The 20,412-nt window shown below is 50.6% G+C and overlaps 1 protein-coding gene across 1 annotated transcript in view; it reads right to left on the bottom strand.

Moving 5' to 3' along the window:
* Positions 1–2,073: 2,073 nt before the first annotated feature.
* The window catches only part of PIK3R2 (phosphoinositide-3-kinase regulatory subunit 2), a 40,134-nt gene continuing 21,795 nt past the window's right edge, over positions 2,074–20,412 (bottom strand). Inside the window, exons 3-16 of the mRNA XM_043973643.1 lie at positions 18,159–18,254; positions 17,413–17,472; positions 17,005–17,136; positions 16,549–16,783; positions 15,775–15,860; positions 15,469–15,574; positions 14,972–15,070; positions 14,472–14,652; positions 13,313–13,438; positions 11,693–11,835; positions 10,756–10,932; positions 7,334–7,405; positions 5,213–5,383; positions 2,074–5,054 (exon numbers count right to left, since the gene is read on the bottom strand). Coding sequence (XP_043829578.1) covers positions 4,859–5,054; positions 5,213–5,383; positions 7,334–7,405; positions 10,756–10,932; positions 11,693–11,835; positions 13,313–13,438; positions 14,472–14,652; positions 14,972–15,070; positions 15,469–15,574; positions 15,775–15,860; positions 16,549–16,783; positions 17,005–17,136; positions 17,413–17,472; positions 18,159–18,254 — 1,880 coding nt within the window. The 3' untranslated portion in view covers positions 2,074–4,858. The remainder of the gene's footprint in view (positions 5,055–5,212; positions 5,384–7,333; positions 7,406–10,755; positions 10,933–11,692; positions 11,836–13,312; positions 13,439–14,471; positions 14,653–14,971; positions 15,071–15,468; positions 15,575–15,774; positions 15,861–16,548; positions 16,784–17,004; positions 17,137–17,412; positions 17,473–18,158; positions 18,255–20,412) is intronic.

The following is a 20,412-nucleotide window of genomic DNA, read 5'->3' as shown; positions in this document are numbered from 1 at the left end:
TTCCAATTATTTAGATCTGATTTTATTTGTGTGAAAAGTGTTTTGTAATTGTGTTCATAGAGTTCCTGGGTTTGTCTTGGCAGGTTGACTCCCAAATATTTTATATTGTCTAGTGTTACTTTAAATGGAATTTCTCTTTCTATCTCTTGCTGCTGAGCTTCGTTGGTCATCCTACTCTGGACATTTTCATGGCTGTCCCTCCTGGTTGTAACTTCCTTCCTCATCTCTGCCTCATGGCATCCCCAGCTTTCTTCAAGTCCCAGCTAAAATCCTACCTTCCACCGAATTTTCCAGTCCCCCGTAATTCTGGTGCCTTCTCTCCGATGATCACCTCCAATTTAGCCTATCCATAGATTGTACATAGTTGTGTGTTGTCTCCCCTGAGACTGTGAGCAGGCACCTAGTAGGTGCTTAATAAATGCTAGTTGACTGGTTTTTAAAACTCTTCCTATCTAGTTCCAATATATCCTTCCAGGCTTATTCATGTTAATCTCCTCCACAGGCTTCATGCTACAGTCTTACTGTCTGGCTTGCTGTATGTGATATTCCAAGGCTTTGTCCCTCCTGCTTAGCATCTCCTTCCTGGCTTTTGCATCTTAGATCCCAACTATACTTCAAAGCCCAGCTCAGAGCCACCTCCTACAGAAGCCAATCCTCATTCCGTCTGTTGTTAGTCCTTCCCTTCAAAGACCTACTTTCTACATTGTTTCTAATAAAATTTTCCACATTCATGTCATTTTGTCCCAACAATACAACTTCCTTGAAGACACGGGCTGTTTGTTTTGTTTTGTTTTTTTGGTGAGGCAATTGGGGTTAAGTGACTTGCCCAGGGTCACACAGCTAGTAATTGTTAAGTGTCTGAGGCCAAATTTGAACTCAGGTCCTCCTGAATCCAGGGCCGGTGCTCTATCCACTGCTCCACTTGGTTGCCCGTTTTTTTTTTTTTTTTTAACTGATCAAAAAGTATTTAAGGACCCAAGCACATTAGAGTGATTAGCAAATGATTGTTGAATAGCAGGGTTTCCCCAGGGCAAAGTACAGCAGGCTCACCACCTCCCCCTGAAGCCCAAGATCACTTTTGAATGGCTACATCAATTTTTGATTTTTTTTTCTAGACCCAAGTTTTTTTTTTTTTTTTTTTTAGTGAGGCAATTGGGATCAAGTGACTTGCCCATGGTCACACAGCTAGTAAGTGTTAAGTGTCTTAAGGCCGATTTGAACTCAGGAACTCCTGAATCCAGGGCCAGTGCTTTATCCACTGCCCCCTACCCAACAGTTTTTTTTTTTTTTTAGTGAGGCAAGTGGGGTTAAGTGACTTGCCCAGGGTCACACAGCTAGTAAGTGTTAAGTGTCTGAGGTCAGATTTGAACTCAGGTCCTCCTGAATCCAGGGCCGGTGCTCTATCCACTGCGCCACCTAGCTGCCCCCCAGTTTCTTAATAGTATATTTCATAATTTAAGATCCTAGTTAGCCTGGATGGATGTTGTCAGGGGGAAGACGTCTCAGAAAACCAGAGATCTGAATGAACAGGTTCCACTGGGAGATCATGAGCTGCTTCTCCATCGTGGGGATCTTCAGGCAAAGGCTGAATGACCCCTTGTAGGGTGTGGAGGGAGATACCTGCTCAGGTCAGCTACAGTGGAATGAACCAGAGCTTTGGAAAATCAGGTGATTTGGGTTTGAATACTGCCTTTGCCAATTATCTGTGACCTTGGGCAAGTCACCTTTCTGGGTGACTCATTCTATGAAGGGGTTGACTCTCTAAAAGCTTTCAATCTATGACTTGGGAACTCTCTTCCCACCTGCTTTAAAAATGAGGAAACAGGTCCAGAGAGGCCATGCCTTGCCCAAGATACCCACCCACCCAGATGCACAGTGCCAAGATTCAAACCCTAGCCTGCCTGTTCTCATGCCTAGCCTGGCTTCCTGGGGCCTCTGCAGGCTGCACTGAAGACTTCAGCAGGCACAAACATGGCACGCCAGTCTTCCCTAGAGTCATGTGGAGGGGCCTACATTACCATGAACCAGCTCCTGGAGCAGGACAAATGCTTCTAGGAATCACAGACAACAGAATGCCAGCTAAGCATTTATTGCATATCTAATCTTCCCCCAAACAGCCCTCCTTCCAACTTTGAAAGTAAAAAAAAAAGTTTATCCTTTAAAAACAAGCAAAACAAAACCAACCACAATTAAGAAAAGCCAAAAAAAAAAAAAAATCCCAAGAATTGCCCACCAGAGGCTGCCTGGGCCCCAGGTATAATCATTTTCTCCTGGGGGTGGAGTGGGGTTGGTGGTATATCTCCCTAGCATCCACCCAGAGGCCCCTGGGAAGGGGAGTAAAGGTAATCTTACCCAAGGGGGCTAGGCTAGGCAGGCACCCCGATCCCAAGGGGATTAAGGAGGGAAGAGAAGGCTGCATCAGCCTGTAGGACCAGTCTGAAAGTTGTAAACAGCCAAACCTAGCTAGCTTATATTAGAAAAGAGGATGTTTGGGGTGTGGGGAGGTCTTGGTGGGGCTAAAAGAGAAATGAAGCTATGGCTGACTTCCTGGGGGAACTCCATGCTCCCCGGTCACAACTAAAGCCACGGGCTTCAAGTGAAAGTTTCAGTTCTCCATAAACCTGGCTCCTTGAGAAGGGAAGTTAAGCTGTGTCCCCCACCCCAACCCCAGCCTCCACTCACACTCCCAAGGCAGGGATGGAAGTAATTTTACAATGGCCTGCCCAAGGGCAGCTGGCTCAGGGCCCTCCCTGGTTTGGAGGGAACTCTTACAGTACCATCCTGTGGTGTCAAGAGTTTAAACAAAAACACCCACTCCCCAAAACGGGCTAGTCCAGAAACAAGCCCACAGGCCTCCCAACATAGGGAAAGGAGGCCCACAGAGAGGGCCCAACCTTATGGTAAGTCCCCTTTTAATTTTTAACCCCAGAATGAGCTGGAGGCAGCATATTTCCACTTGGCTGCCCCTGGTGCATGGTCTGTGGGATTTGGGGGAAGAAGGGAGGTGGTTGGGGCCCAGAGCCTCTGCCTCCACCCCCACCCCGTTCTATGGCTTATTTATGAGTCTGGGCTTGCAGTGTGGGGCAGGAAGACTTTAAGTGGCTTAGAAGGAGGAGAGGAGGGGGATGGCTCTTGGCTCCCAAAGGCAGTGTGGGGGAGACTGCAGGACCCAGACTCCTAGGCAGGAGCCTCAGTTCTGGTCTCTGCTCCAGGCACCTATGACCTTATGCCCAGGTGGCTAGGATGGGATCCTGCTTTTGTTCCAAGGTCTAAAGGACCAACTGAGTGAGGAGAATGAGTGGGGATTGTGGGTTGGGCATAATGGCTTTGACCTCCTGTTGTAGGCTTAACAGGGGGATCAAAGCAACCAGGAGGTGTGTGACCCATAAGGAAGGTGACCTTGGTCATGCTCACCACACACACACACATGCACACGCACACACGTGCACTCATGCACACTCAGAAATGTTCCCAGATAAGAGGTACACACAATCTTGTTCTTCCCTGGCTCTGAGATCCTACCCTTCTATCCATATAGTAAGGCCTGCTTTCTCAGCCACCCACACAGGAAGCATGTTTCTGTCTCTGCCCTGTGGCTACTCCAAGGAGCTACCCCAATAAGCAACTCAAGGCCTCTGAGAGGCCATGGCCTAGAAGGGGGACAGGGGATGGTGCTGGTCCCTATGGCTTGGATCATCCAGTCAAACCCCATCATCTGACAGATCAGGAAACTGAGGCACAGAAGGGACAGGGGAATTGTCCAAGATTATACAGCATTGGGGAGGGGTGGGAGAGGAGCAGCAGTTATAGAGAGCCTCTGGCACACCAATGTCATCTGGGACACAAAGCTGGACCACAAGCATGGTGGGCTGCCTGCAGCACCCATATTGAGGGCAAGGAGGAGGGGAGTTGGGGTTCAGGATACAAACTAGGATGTTCTTCCTCTTCTAGCTTCTGCCTTCTGCCCCATCGGTTCTAGCACCAGGGGTCAGCAGATGGTCCCAATGGGGGGGGGGGGTAGGCAGAGCGTTGAGAGCCTTGCTTCAAGTCTCAAAACCCTTCTCACAGGATGGCTCCCAGTTGGGACAAAGGACATGTGGAGCCTTTCCAAAGTAGAATGAACGGCTTTCTGCAGCAGGAAGTAGTGAGTGTCATGTCACTGAAGGTGTTCAAGCAGAAGCTAGAACGCCGGGGATATAGCAGAGGGAAGTAAGAGTTGAACCAGACGCCCTCTGAAGTCCCCTTCCAACTTGGGGTGGGGGGCTCAGTTTCCTCATCTGTGAAACACATTGAACTGGATGATCCCTAGGGTCTCTGGCAGTCTCCAAACATCCTGGGAATCCCTGCTGTCCCAGTGGACAGGGCCAAGGGGTGTGGGGGTGTTGGGGACTTCTACGTGCTTCAGAACTACCTGGAGGTGAGTGCGGGGGCTCCTCTCCTCCCCAAAGCATCCCATCTGCCACCCACCTGTATCCCTCCAGGGGGAGGGTCAGGAACAAGTCTGGGTGACTAATGAGAAAGAGACAGAACACTTCCCCTTCTTGCTGAGATGAATGGGGAGGTTCAGACACATATTCGGGCACACACGCACACAGACACACCTTGGTCCAGCCATCAGACCCTAAATCCTGTAGGGAGCCACAGGACTGGTCCAGGTGCCCTTGTCCACGGGAAGTCCAGGACAAGGGCAGGGGCAGGCAGTGAGAGGTATGGGGCTATGGCTCCTCAGCAGGCCTCAGGTTCAGGAGAAGGCAGCAGCATCCAGCCCCCCTCCCCACCACAGTTTGTCCATCCGTCCGTCCATCCATCCTTCCTTCCTTCCTTCCCTCCTTCCTCCCTGCCCAGGAGGCCAGGCCTCTCAGCGAGCGGGCGGAGGCGGTGACAGCACAGGGTGGGCCAGCGTCACATTGAGGGAGTCGTTGTGTTGGACCAGGGACGTATGCTTGTAGTGTAGCACCAAGTCTTTGAGGGAGGCGTACAGGTTGTAGGGCTCTGCGAAGCCGTAGCCGGTCACTGTCTTGTAGATTACGCAGTGTTTGGTGTCTCCATCCACCCTGGGGGAGAAGAGAAGGCAGAGCTGGCCCCTGGTGTCCCCAGGATTTGGGCACTCGCCGCCTGCCCCCTGAGGCCCAGGCCCCGGCCTTGCTCCTGGGGGAGGAGGCGATGATCCGGTCCCACCCCGAGCTGCCCCCCACCCCCGTCTTATACTCACACCACAGAACAGGCGTAACAGCCCCTCTGGCTGCTCTCTCGGATGAGGAAGGTGCCATCCCGTTTGCCACTCAGCATCTCCTCTGCTCGCCCACGGTTGATCTTCCCAACATACCACGTCCGCTCCTCATGATGAGGCAGGTCCTCTTCCTCATCCACCATGGAATACTGGCTGTGGGTGTGGGCACAGTGGGGACAGCCTCAGGGAAGAGCCTCTCACTCACCTTGTGGGGAGGCCTCCCGGGGAAGATGGCAGGGACCGTCTTTGGCCTCTTTTTGTATCCCCGGGGCTTCACACAATGCCTGGCACAAAGTCGGTGCTTAATAAATATTAACTGAGCAGGGGCACCAGGGTCAAACCTGTCTTCCTGGAGAAGCCTTTGCCCACACCCCCTTGCCTCCCACCACTAGCACCCTCCCTCTGGGTCTACTTCCCATTTTTATTCCATACAAGTTAGTCACCTGTCATGCTGCCATCTCCCCCATTAGACCAGTGAAGGCTTTGCATGTGGCTCCAGATGCGTGGTTCCTTTCCCCCTCCCCAAGGCCCAAAGGCCTTTCTTTTTTCCTGCCTGGGTAGAGGCTCATCTCTGGCTACATCACAGACCAGCCAGCCCTGGGGACCCCATCCCAAAAGCATTCCTGAAATGATTAGTACAAACTGGGCGTTGGGGGCGCACACAGATACACCCTACCCTCCTGAAGCTCACTAACAGCTGGGGCGGGGTGGAAGGAAAGGAAAAGGAAAAGGAAAAGGAAAAGGAAAAGGAAAAGGAAAAGGAAAAGGAAAAGGAAAAGGAAAAGGAAAGGAAAAAGAAAAAGGAAAGGAAAAGGAAAGGAAAGGGGGCTACAAGCCCTTTGTTACCAGGCAGAAGAGCCTGTGGATGGGGTAGAGGTCAGGAGGGCTTCCTGGAGAAGGTGGCCCAGGAGCTCAGCCTGGAAGGAAGCGTGGGGGTGAGGAGGAAGAGCCTTCCAGGGCCCAAGTGGATGGAGGGCTTGGCAGAGCAGCAGGTCTCTAAGCCCAGACAGGCAGGATGGTCCAGGGCTTGGGGCCTCAGTCTGGTATCAGGGAAGGGCTTAGTTGGCATCTCCCCCAGCCGCTTTTCCTCTGTGTTCTGGTGGTTCTTGTCAAAGCAAGCATTTATTAAGTGCCTACTTTGTGCCAGTTACTGAGCCAGGAGCCGGGCCACTTAGACCAGGGGCTCTTAATTTGGGGAATCAGTGAGTTTAATTAAACACACACACACACACACACACACACACACACACACACACACACACACACACACACACACACACACACACACACTCTCTCACAAACCGCCTCTTGATGGAATTGGTGTCCCTTGAAATCCTATGTATTTTATGCATTTAAAAACCCTATTTGGAGGAGTCCTCAGGCTTCTTCCCCTGCAGTCCAAAGGGGTCCTTTCTTAACATTCTTGGAGGATTTTACATGTTTGAACCCAGCCCCGGCCATCCGAGACAGGCCAGAGGTGCCCCATGGGCAGGGAGCAGGTCTTCAGCAGCTACCCAGCCACTGGGAAGCCTGGATACCCGAGTGGGGAGGGCTCACCGTCACTGCTAAGGATACTGGCAACATCCATTCATGGAGCGGCTTATGGTTTACAAGGGTTTTTCTCAAAGTATCACAACCCCATTTTACAGATGAGGAAACTGAGGCTGAGTTAAGTGACCTGCCCAATGTTACACAGCTAGGCAGTATCAGAACTAAGGACTCTGGGGCAGCTAGGTGGTGCAGTGGATAAAGCACTGACCCTGGATTCAGGAGGACCTGAGTTCAAATCCGACCTTAGATACTTACATTTCCTAGCTGTGTGACCCTGTGCAAATCACTTAGCCCTCATTGCCCCGCAAAAATAAATAAATAAATAAATAAATAAATAAATAAATAAATAAATAAATAAATAAACAAACATTTAAAAAATTAAAAAAAAAAAAGAACTAAGGACTCCAACCCAAGTCTCCCAACTCTAAGGTCGGCTCTTTCCACTCCTCCACGTTTCCTTTCCCTAACTGGCCAGTCTCAAGGGGGGTGGGGAGCATCTCTTAGGGACAGAAAGTCAGACCCACCCAACTTCTCCGCCCTTGGTATACTCACTCTTCAGTCTCGTTCTTGATCCCCAGCCACTCATTAATCTTCTTCTGCCGGGCTCCCTTCTGGGTCAGCCACCTGACAGGTAGGGAGAGAAGAGCGCGTTACACTCCATGTTCACTCAGCCTCTGGCTTTTGTCAAAGGTCTTTCCCGCTCATAGGCTTCTCTGAGTCAAGGAGGGAGGAGGGAGGTAAGAGACAGGAGATTGTCATCTGTATTTAACAAACAGGGGAAACAGAGGCCCGGAGAAGGGAGGAAATTTGTCTCAGGTCACAAAGAAACACGAGGAACTAGAAGCGAAAGAGGTGCCTGTCAACTGGGCAACGGCTGAACGAATAGTGGTAAATGTATGAGACGAAATACTGCTGTGCTGCTGTAAGAAATGATGAAAGGGGGGGCGGCTAGGTGGCGCAGTGGATAAAGCACCGGCCCTGGATTCAGGAGGACCTGAGTTCAAATCCAGCCTCAGACACTTGACACTTACTAGCCGTGTGACCCTGGGCAAGTCACTTAACCCCCATTGTCCCGCAAAAAAACAAACAAAAAAAAAACCAACAACAAAAAAAAAGAAATGATGAAAGGGGTGGGCTGCTCAGAGAAGCCTGGGGAGAGCTAGATGAGCCCATGCGGGGCAAAGTGAACTGAACCAGGAGAGAAGCTTCTACAGTCACAACCCATGGCACTGCAAAGACAAACTGTGAAAGTCTTAAGAACTCTGATGCCACAGGCAACTGTGATTTCAGAGGGGCCATGATGTTCCCCACTCCCTGACAGAGGCTGACACGCTCAGCACAGAGACCTAAGGCAGAGGTTTTGGATGTGACCAATGCAGGAATTTGTTTTGTCTGACTTTGCATGTTTGTAACAAGGGTTGTTTTGAGAGAGAGAGAGAGAGAGAGAGAGAGAGAGAGAGAGCGAGCGCAAGAGTGCTGATTTTATTAACTGAAAAAAGAAATTAAAATTTAAAAAGCACAGGGGGAGTTGGGGCAGCTAGGTGGCACCAGGCCCTGGAGTCAGGAGTATCTGAGTTCAAATCTGGCCTCAGACACTTAACACTTACTAGCTGTGTGACCCTGGGCAAGTCATTTAACCCCAACTGCCTCACCAAAACAAACAAACAAGCAAAACAAAACAAAAGCACAGAGGGAGGGGGGGGAGAGTAGCAATCAGAACACATGGAATGACAGAGCTAGAAGAGACCCTAGAACATAGAAGAGAACCTCCGTTAGGGTTAACAGGGCCCTTACAGATTATGGAGTTCAATCTCCTCATTTGACAAAGGACGTTGCCAAGATCCAGAAAGGGGAAGGAAACTGGTCCGAAGTCACAGAGGGAATCAGAAAACCACAGGGTCCAAGCTGGAAGGGGCCTTCACAGCCGTCTGGTCTAGCACACCCTTGGAAAAGGAGCCACCATCGCCGCCGCCACCAGCAAAGTCCCTCCCCAACAGCTGGTTGTCCAGCTTGAAGCCTGGATGAATGAGCAAGAACCCTGGCCCCCCCTACACAGTCTGATGGCTTTAATGATTCGATATTTTCCCTGACCTCAAACCTCAACAGGCCTCTCCGCAACGTCCTTCCAGCCTGCCTCCAACAGCTCTCAGGCTGTGATCCTGGCCTCTGGCAGCAGGGAGACCAAGCCTAATCCCCCTTCAAACACCTAAAAGCATTTTCCACATCCTCCCAAAGATTATTCTTCTTTAGACTAAACACCTCCCAGTTACAGGGATGAATTATCTACAGATCACAAATCTAGAGTGAGAAGGGTGGAATCCCTTCATTTATCTGTACCGAGGGGGGCTAGAACACTCAACCAGAGAAGCCGGGCAGGAGAAGGACACTATTTTTTTTTTTTAGTGAGGCAATTGGGGTTAAGTGTCTGAGGCCGGATTTGAACTCAGGTACTCCTGACTCCAGGGCCGGTGCTCTATCCACTGTGCCACCTAGCTGCCCCAGAAGGACACTAATTAAGTAGAGATTAGGAGGGGCTTCCCAGAGGAGGTAGCCCATGACCTGAGCCTTGAAGGAGTCAAAGGAAATGGAAATGAGGGGGGACAGATGAGGGAACTGAGGCATGCAGAGGTCACATGACAACCCAAGCAGGTAGTAAACATCAGAGCTTAGGATCTGAACCGTGATGATCCTGTGAATCCAGAGTCATGCACTTCAGGCCTTCCACCAACTTGGCTACCAGAAGAGTCCCCAGATGCTCTCCGGTTTATCATTATCCTTCCCTAAACTAGACACTCAGGAATGGAACAACAGTCCTACTCCAGAGTCTAAGGAGGACAAGATCCAGCTAGGCCCTTGTTTTTGCAACCTTAAATTCCATTACACAGTTAGGATTTATTCTTTGTATCTGCATCTTAAGAGAAGTGCCAGTGTAAGAAACGATGAGCAGGTGGAGTTCAGAGAAACCTGGAAGGACTTGCATGAACTGATGATGAGTGAGACGAGCAGAACCAGAACATTATATACAGTATCATCAACATTATGTGTTGATCAACTGTGATAGACTAGATTCTTCTCACCAATCCAATGGAACAAGAATGTTCCAAAGGACTCACGATGGAAAAGGTTCTCCAAATCCAGCAAAAAAAGGAACTGTGGAATATGGATGCTGATCGGACCATACTATTTCTTTTGTTTTTGATGCTCCTGATTTTCTGATTTGAGGTTTTTCCTTTGTGCTCTGATCTTTCTCATATAACATGACTAATGCAGAAATATGTTTAATGTTATTATGTATATATAACTTTATAAGATTGCCTGCTGTCTAGGGGAGGGAGGAAGGGAGGGCAGGGAGGGAGAAAAATTTGAAATTGGAAATCATATAAACAAATGTTGAAAACTATTTCTACATATAACTGGAAAGTAATAAAATACTTTTATTTAAAAAAAAAAAGAGAGAAGTGCCAGGTATACAGGAAGTACTTAATAAATGCTAATGGAGACTGAGCTCTTCTCTGGGCTAGTTTGCCTAGTAATTAAGATAAGGTACACAGTTAGAATTTATTCTTTGCATTAGGTTTATTCTTTGTATCTGCATCTTAAGAGAAGTGCCTGGCATGCAGGAAGGCTTAATAAATGCTAATGGGGACTGAGCTCTTCTCTGGGCTACAGTTTGCCTAGTAATTAAGATAAGGGACCACCAGGAAAAGCAGAAACCAGCCCCTCCCTCAGGAGTGAGTCAACATTCTGAGGGCAGATTTCACAAACTAAGCCGTTCCAAGATAAGATCAAACATCACCCTGCCCACCCCCACCCATCTACTCTCAGGTCCCTGCTTTGAAAGGGCCTGGGTGGGTCAGATGTCCCATGGGGAAGGATGCAGGTGCTGTTGAGTGCAATGCTAGCCAGTGGCCACAAGGAGGCAGGCTCTCCCAGGAGCCCCAAGGTCGGGACCTGGTCTGGGAGTTGATACTCACACAAGATACTGGTCCCGGATTTTGCGCAGCTGCATGAGGTCAGGCTTGAGGCTGTTCATGCGTTTGTCGATTTCCCGATTGTCAGCTGCCTGCACCCGTAGGTCCTGCTCCAACTTCCTTTTGCTGTCATGAATCTCCAAGATCCGGGACTTGAGTTTCTCGGAATTTATCAGGATCCTGAAGGGGCACGGGAGAGGGGGGCTATTACCGAATTCTGGGCCATCAGACCCCCAGAGATGGGGGGAACCTCATCTAGTTCCTGTTTTTTTTTTCTTTTTTGTGCAGGGCAATGGGGGTTAAGTGACTTGCCCAGGGTCACACAGCTAGTAAGTGTCAAGTGTCTGAGGCCGGATTTGAACTCAGGTCCTCCTGAATCCATTGCACCACCTAGCTGCCCCTAGTCCCTGGTTTCTTAAACTAGGGGTCTTGGAACTGAACATGGGGGTTGTGAAAAACTTGGCCAACAGCCAAAGGTTGTATATACCTATTTTATATACCCATATGTACGGGGTTGAAAAACTTATCCGGTGAAAAAGGGTTGCAAGTGGAAAAAGTTTAAGAAGCCCTGGTCTAGCCCAACAACCCACTTTGTAGATTGGGAAACTTAAAGCTAGGGAGGTCTTGACTCTCTCTAGGTCACAAAAGGAAGCAACATGAAGGTTGGCAGTTGAGAGGAAAGAAGGGGGCAGGAGGTAGACCGCAGTGGGGGGGCTCCCTGGAGAGAAGTGAGACTAGGCAAGGGCTGTGGGGAAGATACTGAGGCAGGGAGAAGTATCCAGGGGTGGACAGGGAGAGATAAGGTGGGGTGGTCCAGAAAACAGCAAGGGGGAAGAAGCAAAGAAGCCCAGGGATGGAGAGAGGAGACGGGAAGAGAGTGAATGGGCCCCAAAGACCCTTCCTCTCCCAGCATCCCCCAGGCAGCCAGGCATTCACTCACCGCTGAATTTCCATCTCGTTGCCCTCTCGTCGAAAGCGTTCCAGGTAATCCTTGCTGTACTTTTCCTGCATTTGGCCCTGTTCCTCAAAGATTTTGATGGTCTCGTTGAAGGCCTCTACAGCTGTCCGCTTCATCTGCAGTTCCTGGGGATGGGGACAGGCAGAGGGGGCTTTGCCTCTCCTTCCTGGGCTGAGCCAGCAGCAGGGGCCCACCCCAGTAGGGCCTGGCTATGCCTTCCCCCATGTCTTAGCAGCCCACCTCCTCCCCTGTAGGAAAAGGCCACAGGAATCAGCTTAGATGAGCTCCTCAAGGGACAGCAGGGTCAGAAAAGTGCTGAGGAATTCCTTCCCAGTGCTCAACTTCATAGAAACTCTGAGCTCTGTCTGATTCATAGGCTCTTTTTTTTTTGGTGAGGCAGCTGGGGTTAAGTGACGTGCCCAGGGTCACACAGCTAGTAAGTGTTAAGTGTCTGAGGCCGGATTTGAACTCAGGTACTCCTGAATCCAGGGCCAGTGCTCTATCCACTGCGCCACCTAGCTGCCCAGATTCATAGGCTCTTAACACCAGAAAGGCCCTTGGGACAGGGAGTGTCAGAGCTGCGGGGGGCCCTTAGAAGTTATCAAATTAAATCTCCTCATGATTATGAATAGGGAAACTGAGGCCTCCAAAAGGAGAAGGAATTCACAGGAGGTCCCATGGTAAGTCTGGTGGAGCTGGACTAACACCCAGGTTTCCTGACCCCCCTGTTCACTGTTCTCCCCATTCTACCAGACTTTCTAGCTATTGCCCAGGGTGGGGGGCTCTGATAGGATGGACATTAGCGTAGCTGTCCATGGGGAAGGAATACGGACAGCTAACATTTATTTAGTGTACTTCAAAGTTTACATTTATCATTTATGTTCATTTTTTTGGGGGGGCAGGGCAATGGGGGCCAAGTGACCCGCCCAGGGTCACACAGCTAGTACCAAGTGTCTGAGGTTGGACCTGAACTCAGGTCCTCCTGAATTCAGGGCTGGCGCTTCATCCACTGCGTCACCTAGCTGCCCCCCCTACATTCACTTTTTTAAAAAATATATTTGCAGGGTAGCTAGGTGACACAGTAGATAAAAGCACCAGCCCTGGATTCAGGAGGACCTGAGTTCAAATCCAGCCTCAGACACTTGACACTTACTAGCTGCATGACCCTGGGCAAGTCACTTAACCCTCATTGCCACCACCCCCCCCAAAATTTGCAACAGCCCTGAGTGGTAGGCATTATAGGTAATTGCCCCCATTTTACAGATGAGGAAACTGACAAGGGTATTCCTTAAGGTTGGGCTGAAATCTGTCTCCAGGTAGTTCATTCATCTGCTTGAGACTTATGGCATCCATGCTGTGAGTCAAGGCACCCTGCCTTGGGCCCTTTCAGTCCAATGCCATCAACCTTCTCTGGGCACGTTCCAGGAACCTGAGCTGGGCTCTGGGAGGCTGCATGAGGAACACCGCCCTGCTCCCCTGTGGTGGCCAGGTTTGGTCGCAGGCCCTAGGTCCTGCAGGTTGGCCCTGCCATGACACCTTCCACCCCTCACTTAGTGTTTGCAGGACCTAGCTCTTGGGGAAGTGGGAAGAGACCTGGGATACCTGGGAAGTACGGGTGTATTCCTCGTAGAGCAGGTCATATTCTCGGCTCTTGTCCTGGTACTGCTGATGATAAACCTTCAGCTGTTCTCCAACCGCCTCAACGCTGTCCTCCTTTACCACCTGGTCCTGGGGGCAGGGGACAGGCATGGGGCAGGTGAGCATCCAGGGACCAATCTGGCCCTGAAGAGGCTCTAATTTTGTACTATCTAGGATGATAACGACAGCGCGCAGTTATTTAGTGACGTAAGGTTCTCAAAGTGCCTTATATATATTATCTCATTTGATCAAAGGAGAAACTGAGGCCCAAAGAGGAGAAGGGAGTTGTCCCAAGTCACACAGGGAATCAGAGGCAAAGCAAGGACTAAGAACCCAGGTTTCATGACTCCCAGTAGAGGGCTCTTTTGATTCAATCCAATCTAAAAAGCATTAATTAAGCACCAACTAGGTTCTAGGCACTGTGGGGAGAGAGAACAAAATTAGCGCCTACCCTCAAGACAGCTTCCATTCCACTGCCTAAAAAAAAATAAGCAGTATAGTAGTTGGCATCGCACAGCCTTAGAGGTAGAAGGGACCTCATTTTACAGATGAGAAAACCTTGAAAGCTTAGAGGCTTTGCTAGATGTCACTCAGGTATTTGTCCAGGCTTCCAGTAGGGGGCACATGAACTAAGTGAGCACTAATGGAAGTTAAGGTTGCTGAGAGACAGAGGTAGGGGCACAGCCAGCGCAAGGACACTGGAGATGGGAGACTGCAGACAGTGCAAAGCTGACAGCAGCTAGCTAACGTTCCAAAGAAGAGAGGCAGGATCCAAAAAGATCCTATTTACAGGTCTCCTTGAGGGCAGGAACTGTTTTTGCCTTTCTTTGTACCTCTGGTGCTTAGCATAGTGTCTGGAACTTAGTGGGTGATTCAATACTGCTGACTGACTAGTGGCACTTAATGAATTCTTATTGACAGGGATGAGATGAATCTTGTGAAACAGATAAAATGTTAATAGGGATAAATGTAAAATCCAGCAGTTGACTTAAAAAGCTAAAGTGGTAGTTTAACTAGGGGTGGGGAAGCTGTGGCTAGCTGAGCTCCACAGGCTCCTAATTATTCCCTGCTGCGCTAGTTGCACCCCCTCCCCTCCCAGGCAGGGGCCCATCCATCCCCAGACCTGCTGATGCTTAGACACAGGATAGAGCAGCCGAGTGTCCAGCTTGGCGTTGTACTGGGCCAGCGACTCGTGCCTGTAGTGGGTGATGAGCTCCACCACGGAGCTGAAGGTCAGGGGCTCTGAGAAGCCGTATTTTCCATCTCCATGGAAGACCTTGATTAATTTGTTATTGCCGCCCTTCCTGCAGAGGGGGGAGTTGGAGATCAGGAGCCAGATGAGACCCTGGGGGTCTGGTGGCCCTCTCCTGTGCTCTCCCCCAGGAGGAATGAGGTGAGTCCACACAGTGACCCCCAGCTCCCCTGCCTCTCTCTGGGCCAATCTTTAAGCCCCTGCCACTTCTCCCCTGATGTGACTCTGGCAGACATCGTCATTGCCAGGCCCATACCCATATCACAGGACGTCAGAGTTGAGAGGACGGCCCTCCAGGTTACAGTGGCTTGAGGTGGCAAAGCCAGGAGGCTGGGACTCAGGGCCTCTCAGATTCCCCAGAGCCCCAGTACCTGAGGGTCAGCGTATATTCGCCCTGGATCTTGCTAGATGCGTCCCGGACTAGGAAGGTGCCGTCTGGAGTGTCACGAAGTTTCTCATTCACCTCTTCCCTGCAAGGTAGGGAGGGGGTCAGATCTGAGACAAGAGGGGCCTAACCCAGGCCAGATGCTCATGATGCCCAACTCTGGGGCCTCTAGCAATCCCCCAGCCAGAGGAATCATCCTCATCTTTGCCTTGGCCCCACTCACCACCACCCTTTCTCTGCTTAGGTGAGCTATCATCTCGCTCTCTCACTCTCTTCCTCCCCCTTCTAGATCCAGACCTCAAACCCCTTTTGATGTCCACACCAGCCCCATAAACAATACAGCGTGGACTCCCACCCCATGCCCATTATATGGAAGGGAAAACTGAGGCCCAGAGAGGGCTAACAAAAGTTCTTCCAATGGCCCAAACGATTAAAGTCAGGACCACTCCTCCCCCTTTTCCAGGCTGTCAGCTTCCACATTACCTGGAGATGTCTCCCCAATACCACTCGGCTTCCTGGAGCGGGGCACTGCTCCCATTAGACAGGCTACTGGCCTGAACTTTGGGTTTGGGAGGCTTCGGGGGAAGGGCTGAAATAGAAGCAGACAAAGATCAGGGCAGGACGGTGGGCAGGGCCCCCTGGTGCACCCCCTCCCAGAGCATACTAGCGCCTGAGTCCCCCACTGACGATGCCAGGCTGCTTCTCTGGGGACAGGACAGCAGCACCAGTGAATGTTCTGGGAAGAAAAGAGGCTAGGACCAATCAGAAGCGGGTCTCAGCGGCCTTTACCTGGAGGGGGTGTCTCCTGCTCCTCCTCCTGATCTTGTAGCAGCATTTCCAGGAACAGAACCGAGAAATCAGGAGTCTGCTCAGGCCTGGGGAGGGAGAATGAGGTCAAGGCCAAGGTGCTGGCTTCCAGAGCAGCCCTGAGGTCCCTGCCTGTGTGTGTGTGTGTGTGAGTGAGCGAGCAAGCTGGCACACATTTCTTTCAACATACATGCTCCACTACATGGCCCCAGGACAGGGACCAGACCTGTAATTTTATTGGTGTAGGGAACTCCCAGATGAGAAGTCCCTCCTCCAATGAAGGTTGGCACTTTCTCTGAAACTCAAGTCTTATGGGGTATGGAGAAGTTGACTTGCCCAAGGTCACACAACCAGGATGAACCAGAGGCACTACTAGAATCCAGGTCTTCCTGGCTTTATGGTACATTCTCTCTCCGTGACTCACTGCCCATCACATATATCAAGTGTGATGCTGGACAAATGTGGATGCAAACAAGGGGAATGTGGAAGAGAGGAAGGAGGCAGGGACTGAGTGAGCCTTGAGCTCCTCTTACTCCTGAGGCTGTACCCGGTACAGTGATGAGGAATGGGCATCCCTTCCTGTGCCCACCCTCTGTTCACCTCCAGCCTCCCTCCCATTGTCCATCACCTGCCTGCCCTTCTTTCCTCCCTCCCTCCTTCTCTCTCTCCCCCTTCTTCTTTCTTCCCTCCCTCCCCTTCCTCTATCCATCTGTCCTTTCATCCCTTCTTCTGCCCTTTGGTCACAGGCATACATACCCAGTGGCCGGCAGCCTAAGTAGGAGAGGTCCAAAGATCTCCCCGAGGGCCCGGGGGCCTAGGCTGCTTCCCTGGGCTTGGGCCTGGGCCTGCTGGGTCACCCTCCCCAGGTGCTGGAGCAGGAAGCGCAGAGTCAGGGCATTGTGCAGGGGGACAAGGGGGGGCTCTAGCACCGCCTGCAGCTGCTGCCTCCTCCATCCCACTGTTGCCGTCGCTGCAGCTGGATTGGCTATCTCTGAATAGGGACAGATAGGGCAGGAATCACTGGGGCCGGCCCAGCCTCCCAGACCTGCAAACCAACCGACCAACCACGGCCTACAGGGATGCCCATGGCAACGGTCCCCACAGCAAGGCTGGCCCAAGGGCGGCCCTCTCCCCGACCCGGGGACCCATGTTCAGTCTGTTTGGGTACCTCCCAGCCCCCCGTAACTGTGGACACAAGCATGGGGGCCTTACCTTGCAAGGCATGAAGAATATCCCCATGGACTCCAGGTGGCACAAGGGGCCTGGGCAGAGCTTGCAGGTAGCCCTTCAGGGCCTCAGAAAGGGTGGCCACATCCCACTGGTCGACATCACTCAGAGTCCAGTCTGCCGGGGGCCAGGAACATGGGGGAGGGAATGGTTGTTTCTCACTCTGGGGGCCCAGCATCATCTCCCCACCCCCTTCCTCCCTCATCCCAGCTCAGCACCAAGCATGAGAACTTGGGCCTCCACCTTGGCATGAGCCAGAACCTTCATCTTCTGGAACTTGGGATACAAACCCTGGGCCCTCCCTTAGCAACAGGAGAGTACTGACCCCCCTGACCCCAAGACCCCAACCTTTGGAAGGAGATGGGGAAGCCCCCAAGGAAAGAGGACCCTCACCAATTCTCAGTGGCCGCAGCTCAGGACCAGATGGTTTGTAAAGAATCTCGCTGTCCAGCCCTGCAGAAGGAAGGTCCAAGTATCATCAAACAAACAAATCCTTAGGGAGTTCCTCCTCCGCAGGGTGTGGAGCAAGGGTCTGGGGTGGGGGGTGGGGGGGTTGGACATAACTTCAGAGAACTTTCTGAGGGTCAGCTGCCAGTCAGTGAGGAAGAAGACCAGCCAAGGAAACTCAAGAGAGGGGAGAGGCGCTGCTTCTTAGAAGGAAGGCTGAGGAGAGAAAAGGAGTCATGTCTGGAGCTCAGAAAGACATTCCAGGGAATGAGGTTGCTAGGTGCCACACAGGACAGACAGCTGGGCAGGGAGTCAGGAAGACCCGAGTTCAGATCCCACCTCAGACACTTACTAGCTGTGGGGTTGCCGGAGGCAGGCATCACTTAATCTCTGCCTCAGTTTCCTCATTTACAAAATGGGGATGATGATAGCATCTACCTCCCAGGGTTGTTGTGAGGATCAAATGAGATTTTTGTAAAGGGCTTGGCACAGTGCCTGGAACATAGTAGGTGCTTTATAAATGCAACACAGTGGGCGGCACACAGTAGGTGCTTTATAAATGCTTATTCCCTTCCGTCCCTTCCAAAGAATGAGTGACTGGTGAGATTCTAGTGACTTTACCAAAGACCTATGGGGGAGATGGGAAGCAATGGGGAGTGAGAGGAACATCCCGGGTACAAAACACCCTTTACCTTTGCGTTCAATGGCTTCCACCAACTTCTGAAGGATGGGTGGTGCCACCTCGGGGGGCACAAACTGCTCAGGCAGGTCAGGGAGCAGGGCACCAGCTGGCAAGGGAAGAGAAGAACTTTAAGGCTACAAAGTGGCTGCCCCAAGCTAGGGGTGGAAAGACCCAGGTATGTATGTATCCAAAGTTCTGTGGGCTGAGCTGGAGAAGCCCTGAGCGACCCCATCCCAGGATGGGGGCAGCAGCCCCTGGGAGGCGGGTGGCCCTTGAAGGAACCCCCAGAGTTGTTGTGAGGATCAAACGAGTTCATACCAGTAACTGGTACATAGTAGGTGCTTTATCAATGTTAGTTATGATGATGATGTTAACTCTGCGACCTTGGGTAAGTCATCTCACACTTCCCCAGTTGTAAGATGGGGATAATAACAGCACTCCCCACCCCCTGGGTCGCTATGAAGATCAAACGAGACAATAATTGTAAAGGGCTTAGCATGGAACCTATCACATAGGGCTATATAAAGATTAGCTGTGATTATCATCATTATTGTTTATATTAACCGTGTAACCTCTGTTTGCTCATCTGTAAAATGAGGCATCTGCCTCCTGGGGCCGCTGTGAGGATCAAAGGGAGTACACTGCTTGATGAACCTCAGGGCATGAGAGAGGGTGTCCCAAAAGTCTTAGTGTGGCCTTCTGCTAGGAAGGCTGACAAGTGCACCGAGACTTTTTGGGACACCCTGGGCAACCATTGACTCTTCCCATTATTTACTATGATTAAGATCCATCTGTCTAACCTGTCATAGAGCCACCCAATGGCACAACTGGCTAACCGCACATCTTTCTCCATCTTTCCAAAAGGACTGTCCAAGACTACAAGCTAAATGCCTTGTTTGAGGCCAGGTAAATGATACCAGTGGCACTTCCCTGATCTAGGTGATGCAGGTGATGGCTCCCCCACTACCCCTTGGTAAAAGACTTTTTGCTGTTCAGTTGTTTCAGTTGTGTCCAACTCTTCATGACTCCATTGGGGGTTTTCTTGGCAGAGATACTGGAGCGATTTGCCATTTCCTTTCTCTAGCTCATTTTACAGATGAGGAAACTGAGGCAAATGGGATTAAGTGACTTGCCCATGGTCACACAGTTAGAATCTGAGGCCTGATTTGACCTCGGGTCTCCCTGACTCCAGGCCCAGCACTCTATAGATGATGCCTCCTACCTGATGACTACTTTTTTTGAGGAATGCTACAGAAGGGGTTACTTTAAAGAAACGGGTCAAAAAAAGGCCTCAGATGGGGCAGCTAGGTAGCACAGTGGATAGAGAACCAGCCCTGGAGTCAGGAGGACCTGAGTTCAAATCTGGCCTCAGACACTTGACACTTACCAGCTGTGTGACCCTTGGCAAGTCACTTAACCCCAATTGTCTCGCCAAACAAAAAAGGCCTCAGATTCTGTAAGACCTCCTGGAAAAAGGAACCAATCCATCCTGAAGGTTGTGATGGGAGAAGGACAAGGATGCTGGCCATAGTCTGACATGCTCTTGTTTTATTAATTAAGCTAAAATTTTGTTTTTAAAATTAATCGCTATGGTTATTGATACCAGTTTTGGTGGCAAGCATTTATTATTATCTTTTTTTTTATATACTTCCATCTGTATTCAGATACCATCAATTCTTTCTCTGCAGACGGACTGCAATTTTTTTGGGGGGGGGGTGAGGCAATTGGGGTTAAGTGATTTGCCCATCGTCACACAGCTAATAAGTGTTAAGTGTCTGAGGCCGGATTTGAACTCAGGTACTCCTGAATCCAAGGCTGGTGCTCTATCCACTATGCCATGTAGCTGCCCCATGGACTGCATTTTTCATAAGTCCATCAGAGTTGTCTTGGATCACTGCACCGCTGAAAATAACTAAGTCATTCGCAGAAGATCATCTTAGAATATTGCTGTTATTTTTGTATACAGTACATTTTACTTTGCATCAGCTCATATAAGTGTTAAGGGCTAAAATTCTAGCTAAACTGTCTAAAATATCTAATGAGTGGTCGCCAATAAATTATAAGCTTTAGCAAGAGTTAGGCTTTTAAGCATTTATTAAGGAAAACAAGAATTTGGTAAAGAGAGAGAGAAAGGCCTAGATTTCTATCTATTAAAGGGAGAGCACATTTCTAGCTCCCTTCTCCGCCAGCGTCCTCAGGAAAGAGCCCGAGACTGAGCGCCAGTCTCTTCCTTCCTCCTCCCACTAGCCCGCGTCACTTCCTGA

The sequence above is a fragment of the Dromiciops gliroides genome, chromosome 1 (genome assembly GCF_019393635.1).
Source record: "Dromiciops gliroides isolate mDroGli1 chromosome 1, mDroGli1.pri, whole genome shotgun sequence".
In the NCBI taxonomy this organism is placed as follows: Eukaryota; Metazoa; Chordata; class Mammalia; order Microbiotheria; family Microbiotheriidae; genus Dromiciops; species Dromiciops gliroides.
This window is presented reverse-complemented; position numbering and strand designations above follow the sequence as displayed.